Here is an 8,805-nt window from a genome sequence, read left to right on the forward strand (position 1 = left end):
ATAAATAAGGTTAAAAATGTATATTCCTTTTAATTAGTCTTTTAGTAGTGTCCACGTATCCAATCTGTATTCTAGAAATATATTATTGATGTTGTGTCTCTTCTTTAGGCTTTTGTTTCATTTATTTATTGGCTAGAGACAGAGAGAAACTGAAAGGGAAAGGGGAGAGAAAGAGACAGAGAGAGAGAGAGAGAGAGAGAGAGAGAGAGCCCTGCAGCACTGCTTCACCAATCATGAAACTGACTCCTACAGGTGGGGACTAAGGGTTTCAACCCCAGTCTGTGCATTGTAGCACATTCTCTACTAGGTGCACCACTAGCTGCTTTTGGAATATTTTAAACAGTGAACATAATGTCTAGTTCTAGTTACATCCATTTTTTACTGAAGTGCAGTTTCTTTCAGCCTATGATTTTTTTTCTTTAATGGTAGGACAGACAGCAGGAAACTAGAAACTTGCTAATATAAGATTACTATAGTCAAAGTTTCACCAGCAGAAATTAGCTCATTTTTAATAGAAATACTTGCACATTTCTCCATATTTTAGCATTTCAGTGTTTAATCCTATCTCAGGCACATTTGTTATATTCCTACATACAGATTTTCCACTTATGGCGATGATGAGTGATAAATGAAATGAATTTATCCTATATAACCTTGAAATTACCGATTAGAAAATTACATTTTATTCACTCTTCACTCTGATTAAGAGTTGAACAGATGCTATTTAAGCATTCGTTTATAAAGGAAAGTCATATTTATTTGTTTTATATTTGCCCTTTTAGGGTTTCACTAAAATTTAGGCATCTTTTGAGGTGTCACAAAGTGCCAGCCTAAAAAGATTTGTAGCTAACATTTATAATAATACCCTGCCTTTTATTATGAGACTTCTAGGCAAGTGGATTCTGACTTTATGTGTGTGAAGGGTGTTGCTCCTTATCCTCATGCTGCAAATTCTAATTTGGATGTTATGGTCTGTGTGATACATGATATATGTATAGAACATTATATGTGATTGTTTTCTTTGAATAGCATCTTCTGAAGTTCTGTTATTTGTGATTTGTTTTCTATTTCTTTTCAGAAATAAATTGTGTCTGAATATATGTAAAAATTTTAAGAAGTTCACACTGTTTTCTTTTTAAAGATATTTCCCATAACTTATTAACTTTCATGACAATGAGATTTGTCTATTTTGAAACTAAGGTTAAAATGTATAGACATTATTGAAGAATTGAAGATCATCTTTATATTAATACTATTTTTTGCTATATTTAATGTTAGATAATAAAATCACTATGTGTGTTGTAAGATTGGCATCTCAAGATAATCCCTGAAAAATGCTTTTCCTGCTAAAGTGTACACCAGTCCACTGGGAAGAGCTGAAATTTAGTTCAAGCCTATTTCCAAAATTGTTTTATTGTTCTATTATATTCTGCTTTGCTTATTATTTTATATTTATAAAATATTTTAAGTTAATTTGAATCTGTCCCAAATAACCCCAACAGCAAAATTGTTCCTATTACCAGAGAAGATGGTACACTGATCATTGTGTATACGTTTTGAAATTTTCTCATCAGAGAAATCACAAAACAGCTGTAAGCATAAATTTATCCAAAAGAACGAATATAGCGGAATGAGCACAATTTTAAACCCAGATCTAAATTTTAATTCTCTCCATCATTCCTAAATCCATAAAATTTATATTCATTTAAAACGTTTCAAAGGGCCAAAGGGATCAGCAAAATAGTTCACTTAGATGGTGTTCTGCATTGCCATGTGCACAACTCAGGTTCAAGCCTGTCCATACTACACTGAAAAAGGCTTTAGTATTGTGGTTTCATTTCATCTCCTTCTTTCTATTAAAAAAAAAAAAGAGACTGCCATGACCATTATTATCAAACGTTACATTTGCTACTTATTCTCACAAGTTTCTGAAGATACAACATATACTTCATTTTAGGATATTTGTAATGTAAAACAACACTAAATTATGTGTCACAAAGTAAATCAATCTGTAACCACAGTTGATTAAATAAACAAAATTATTTATCTGTGTGTATCCCTCTCTTAGAGTCTGCCCTGAAAGTACACATTGATCTTTAATCATGCTGCTTACTTTTCTCAAAAAACTAATTATTTTACTCAGGTGCCCTCTGGACTCCATCCTGGATCCACTCTCATTCCAATGAATAGCATTTCTGTGCCAGAAGAAGATGACTATGGATATCAGTGCTTGGAGGGCAAAGACTGTGCCAGCTTCTTCTGTTGCTTTGAGGACTGCAAAACAGGATCTTGGAAGGAGGGAAGAGTACATATACGTATTGCTAAAATTGATTCCTATTCTCGGATATTTTTCCCAACAGCCTTTGCTTTGTTCAATCTGGTTTATTGGGTTGGCTATCTTTATTTATAGGTTCTACTTGATAGGCAAAGGCTATCAGACATCTGACTGATTCCAGTATGATCTATTGTAGGTTAGCAACATGCAATTTAAAATAAAAACAAAGAGGAACCCATTACTAAATGTGAGTAGCAATCTATTTTAAAGGGAGTAAAGTATCAGCTTAATGTTAATTGTAAAAACAGACTAGCTGCAAAATTTAATATCTTAAAACACATATATATCTTACCTTAAATTTTATTTTACTTTATTTACTTAGGCTTATATAAGAATGTATAAGTATTGTTAACAGTGGAATAATTTAATACATATTTATTTATGTATAATTCTGTCTTTGTAGTTCAAACCTAATATTTATATAGTAATTTTTCACATGAGAATGTTGACAAACTGGTATTTTCTTTCTTTTTAAAAATATTCTTCATTGGGGGATTAATGGTTTATAGTCAACAGTAAAATACAATAGTTTGTACATGTGTAAGATCTCTCTGCATTCCACATAACAATTCAGCCCCCACTAGGTCCTCCTCTGCGATCATATTCCAGGACTTGAACCCTCCAATCCCCCAACCCCACCTCACCCCGAGTCTTTTACTTTGGTGCAATACACCAGCTACAGTCCAAGTTCTGCTTTGTGTTTGACAAATTGACATTTTTTTGTTATTTATTTAATTGTTTATTTTCTTGTTATTTATTTTATCTGATGGAACAGAGCTAGTTGAATTATCCAAACATAATCCCTCTGTTTTTTTCCCAAAACAGTTTTACCCCCAATAAGATACTCATATTTAAATTCTTCATTAATAATAGGAAAATATATCAACTTTTATCTTTTCATCCAATTCATCTCATAGTTTTATGTTAAGTAAAATTCCGGCTACATTTGGTTTTGGTGATTTACAAAATCACATGAAAAATACCAATGCCATTTCTGTTAAATAAAAGGTAATTTTTAAAATTAAAGAATATTAGATATAATAGTTTTAATTTCTGAGATTATTTAGAAAATATGAGATTAACAGTGAAAAATTTAGATCAATACTGGGATCAGAGAAAATGATATTTTCCATTTTGCTCTACCAAAATGTTATGTTCCTTAAATTAACAAAATCATAAAGGAATAATGCTTATATTTACACTTATGGTTAGAAATGATTATTTAGAAAACTGAATTGAATTTTACATTGAGGTTGTGGTATTAAAATCTACTATTATTGTTTTACAAACTAAATATTCTAGAAATGTAGCTATAGGCCTGTGTTATACAATGCCTTTCAGAGTTTGTAAGTTTGTAGCTGGTGAGTTTCATAACTTTTGTTGTAAATCATTATAACATTCTTTATGAAACTGAAGCAGTCTCAAATATCATGATAAATATGAGGTTTTGTTGGAAACATCTCTAATTAACATCAGCTTATTAATAAATAAGTATAAATTCTTAGAGACAGTCTCAGGAAAAAGCCCATTGATCAATAATTTTCTGAATATTTTTTCTGAGAGTTTAATCTAGACATTAATCACGATGTTTTGGTAATTAGTTTGACATATCAATTGTTTTTAAATTTTTCATGTTATTTCACCAATACCTAATATATTTTTCTTTCTTTTTTTGTTGCCACCAGGGTTTGTGCTCTGGGCTGATTTTCTCTGCTATAGAGAAATAGCAACAGAGGGAAGAAGACTACAGCACTGAAACTTCTAACAGCGCTGTGGCCTGAAACTTGAGTTGCATGCACTAGTGCTATTGTGCCTGCTGCCCTAGACCATGATCTAGTTTTCTGAAAAATATTAAGTTTTAGAGAAACTTTCCAAAGCTGTTTCTATTGTCAGCAGCAATTATCAAGATAAATTTTATGAGCAGGACCACTGAGGGTATCTGGAGAAACTGTTGGATACTATATTTTTTCTAATTATTTATTTATGTATATGTTGATGCATTTACTTGGTTTTTGTTGCAATAATTTCCTTAAGATGGTTAGCAAGCATAAGGATCTAACATGTTATACATATTTGCTTACTAATTTCTAAAATCTAAATATATATATTTTTTGTTTCTAAGCTAAATCTGATTTTTAAAAACTTGATCATTTTTAATAGTTTTAAAAATAGTTTTTTTTTTTATTATCTTTTTTACTGGGTAGAGACAGCCAGAAATCAAGATGATAAGAGGAGATAGAGAGGAAGAGAGAGAGAGAGACCTGCAGCACTTGCAAAGCTTGCCCCCCCTGCAGTGGCTCAACCCAGGTCCTTGAACATTGTAATATATGTGTTCACCCAGCCCTGGTTTTTATTTATTCATTTTGGATAAAAACAGAGAAAAATTGAAAGGGAATAGGAAGATAGGGAAGGAGAGAGAGAGAGAGACAGAGAGAGAGGGAGAGAGAGAACAAAAACTCACCTGGCTTCTTAAAATTTGACTTATAAGCCTCTGAGGTTAAAAGTGTGAATTGGATGATAATGCACCAAATATCCACCAATACTTTTATTCTATTTAATTTAATTATTTAATTAATTTTTAGAAAAGCACTACTGACCTCTGGTGGTGCAGGGGATTGAACTTGGGACTTTGGAGTCTTGAGGCATGAGAATCTTTTTGCATAAACATTATGTTATCTACCCCTGTCTATTCCATTTTACTTTTTAAGTGGAGATCCAATTTAACTTTTGGTCATGTATGTATTCATTGGCTATACGTTTTCCATAAATTAATTTTTATAATATTGACTGTTGATGGATATTCTTATAGTGAATGTTCATTTAGAGATAAATGAAAAATGATTACTGACATGAATAATGAAATATTTAACTAAAATGAATTATGACTAGTTCCTTATTTAAATTATACACCTCATAGTATCTTGGGACAATTTTCATCCTGAGTATTCAACTCTTTTTGAGCATGACTATATTTCAAAAATACTTAAGAGTGATTAATATGTGTGTGTGTGTGTGTATGTGTGTGTATAGCTTTAATCTTCTCATTGGTGTTTCCCTAATGACTAAATATTTGCACGTCAAAAATATTTAAAAGTGGAAAAATATAGAAAACTATGAAAGATACTATATACAACCATTGTACATAGCATCAATACAAACACTTTGTGCTTTGTACCTACCATCAAAACATACACTTTTCAAACACATTTCAAACACTGGTATCTTGAGCTATTTCATCTAAAAATACAGATACAAAAAAGTGGTATAGAAACTGAATAATTTCTTTTAAAAAAATGAAGCTGGACTTAGGACTTACAAATCAAATATAGCTTATTTTCAAAGGGAATGGAGTCTAATGCTTGTTCTTCTTTCAAGTATCTGTTTGACATGTTTAGCAATAGTTTTTTTTGTTTGTTTGTTTTTGTTTTAATTCCTTGTTGTCTCTGGGTCAGTTATGTTTTGATTTATTAAGTTGACTGGAACTGAATTTCCTGGATATTTTAAATCACACAGACTAAAAATATTGGTATTGTGAATGGGAAGGATAAACAGAGTGGACAGATGAGAAGCATTTATGAAAATGTTAATTTATACCAGACCTTTAAATACATGACCAGGATGTAGGAGTTCCAAGGAATAATATGATTGGTATAATTTTATTCTTGAATTGAAAATGTATTTGTTACTGGAAATTAATTTCTAAGTTCCAAAAAGTTTCTGGAAAAATTACTGACCTAGACACAATTGGAATATAAAATAATAAAATTTCAAGGAGTACTTAAAAATAATCAGAAGATCAGTTGTACAGTTTGAGGAAAGAAGAATAACTTTGTAGACATATTATTAGATATTTAATTATGGCAAGGTTGATGGAGATCACACTTTACAGTTGAGTAACCAGCTTAAATAATGAAACAGAAACATCCATGGCAGGGAAAAATGGCTCAATGCACCAACACCTGTAACAGAATGTCTCTGACTTCTTTGCCCCTTTCCTTCTCTATCTCATATAAAACAATCTCATATACAGTAAATTTTTAAAAAAGAGAAACAGAAGGATGAGCACAAAAAGTTCATATTTATAAAATTTAAGATTGATATAAAAATATTCAAAGGTGTATTTTGGAAGTGAGTGTAGGCTACAATGGAAAAGCAAGGAAACGAGATTAAGGATACTAGATGATATTGTGAAATCGTGAAAAGTTCACAGAGACACCTGAGTATAAGAGTCATTATTAATACCACCTAAGTTATGTCTTAGTTGTATGTAATATTCTGGGTACGATAGAGAAGATACTATAATACATGAGATGAGAAAGAGTGAAGGTCTGTAATCTGATGGTATTTCAGTGGAAAAGGAGGGGAAGACAAAGAGAAAGTATGAGGCATTTAGCTGTGATGTACAGACAGGATTGAGTGGCATAATCATGTGAATAGAGAGAGGGGAGGTTATATTCTGAATAGTACATATCTCAGTGTAAATAGACTCAGCACACTTCAAGGAAATCTTGAATGTATCACAATTTTCTTTGCTATATTTCCAACGTTTTATTCATGTTTAATTTTTCCTACATTAGAGGTGAAGAATAATCTCTTGAAATGCAATCTGTAAAACATATCTGTCAGAGTTACTATGTTAAAAATCTGCTTTCCATTGAATTAATGAGTTTTCGCTTTTTATTTTTGGAAGAAAAATGACTTTGAGTAAAGTAGAAAGAGTGTATATGTAACTAGAAATAATCTGCATAGAAACAGATGAATCCAGGAAAATTATTTCTTATTCTCAATTTTTGACTCCATATCTTAAATAATTATTGTTATCATTGACCAATGAAAAAAACCTGGACCCTTTGAATCTGTGAATAGTTAAGGCAAATCTGTGATAATTGTAAACCAGTTACTCAGAAAGGGCTAATTAATGCACTTTTAAGCTGTGATTGACCTAAAGAGAAATAGTTTGGATCTCAGTGAATCACTGTGACAGTTATTTGCACCAACTAAGTGTATGTTGTCACTTCAAACAATAAGTTTTATGGCTGTGATTGTAATGACATATACTGTCAGCTTCTCTTTCAATGTTTTGGATAACATTTTGTGAATGTGCAAATTTATCTCAGTTATTCAAAGTATTCTGTGTTTTTATGGTTCTAATTGCAAAAATAAATTCAGTGACTTGTTATGAAATAAAGTATTACCATCTCTTAAAATGTGCCTATTCATGTGTATCTTTATCATTTTAGATTATACAGTCCTGACTTTATCCCTGAACTTAATTGTTGATCAATGATATTTTGTGGTTTCAATTAAGAAAATAAATTTAAGAGTTCTTCTTGGTTGGAGGTTTAGAAATGAATTAAATTATAAAATGGTTATTCACTGGTTTTTGAAGTGAAGACCATGATTCCTACAGTGTTTTTTTTTTTGTTTTGTTTTTTTTGTTTTTTTTAGCTGGGGCCTTGTGCATGTGCATGTGCATTTCACTTCTTCTGAGATGCTTTTTCATTGAGAGAAAGAGAGAGAGGGAGAGAGGGAAAGAAAGATGAGATCACCTCACCAGCCAGCGCCATAACACTCCCACACAGTGTCATATAGGGACCTACAACACTGTTTCAGCACTCATAAAGCCTTCCCCTGCAGGGTGGGGTGTAGGGATCCAACACAGGTCCTTGTGCTCTACTTGGCACAACATTGCCTGGTCCCAAACAGTACAGTATTTCAAGCTTATCTTATATCTCACACAATTCCTTCAAGTTCCATTTAAGATGTAACTAGTGAGCAACTAGAGAGACTTCATCAGATGGCCAACTTGTGTAGTGTGCATGTTACAGTGTTCAAAGACTTGAGTTCAAGCCCATTTCCCCACTGAGTGGGAAGCATCATGAGTGATGGATCAGTGTTGCAGATGTGTGTGGCTCCCTCTCTCTCCCATAATTTATCTCCCAGTTCCCTCTTAGTATTTATCTAAAACAAATAAATATTAGATTTAATCATTACATAGAGCTGCATCCACTGTGGACTTCTTCCACAAGGTGGTGACATATGGACTACCTGTGGTCTATGTCAGCAGATCCCAGTATGCTAAAGGTTGGGGGGAGCAGGAGAGTAGAGCAAGGTGCTTAGGGGACCAGTATCATGTGATAGAAAAAAATGTTAGTTGGTTGTGGGTGTTGTGTGCAGACACCTATCACAGATAATTAAGAAATTGTACTCATGTGAGAGTAATTATCTCGAGGAATGCTATCCCCCCAATAAAGTATGTTGAAATAATTAGTAGTTCTAGCTTCAAGTTAAAGCATGTTTTTATAAAGCAGATGAGAGGGGAATAACGTGTTTTAGGTTCCTGTCACATGTTGCTGAATGTATCACTATTTTAATCTTTAAAATATTTTGTCCTTAAAAGGACTCTATCAGGGAGTCAGACAGTAGTGTGGCGGGTTAAGCTCATGTGGCGCGAAGCGCAAGGATCAGTG

The 8,805-nt window shown here is 32.4% G+C and overlaps 1 protein-coding gene across 1 annotated transcript in view; it reads left to right on the top strand.

The window, feature by feature from the left end:
• Positions 1-6,030, top strand: part of GABRG1 (gamma-aminobutyric acid type A receptor subunit gamma1) — a 59,564-nt gene extending 53,534 nt beyond the window's left edge. The window contains exon 9 of the mRNA XM_007539675.2: positions 2,144-6,030. Within this exon, the coding sequence (XP_007539737.1) occupies positions 2,144-2,410 (267 nt within the window). The 3' untranslated portion in view covers positions 2,411-6,030. The remainder of the gene's footprint in view (positions 1-2,143) is intronic.
• The last annotated feature ends 2,775 nt before the right edge of the window (positions 6,031-8,805 follow it).

Source organism: Erinaceus europaeus, chromosome 3 (genome assembly GCF_950295315.1).
Source record: "Erinaceus europaeus chromosome 3, mEriEur2.1, whole genome shotgun sequence".
NCBI lineage: Eukaryota > Metazoa > Chordata > Mammalia > Eulipotyphla > Erinaceidae > Erinaceus > Erinaceus europaeus.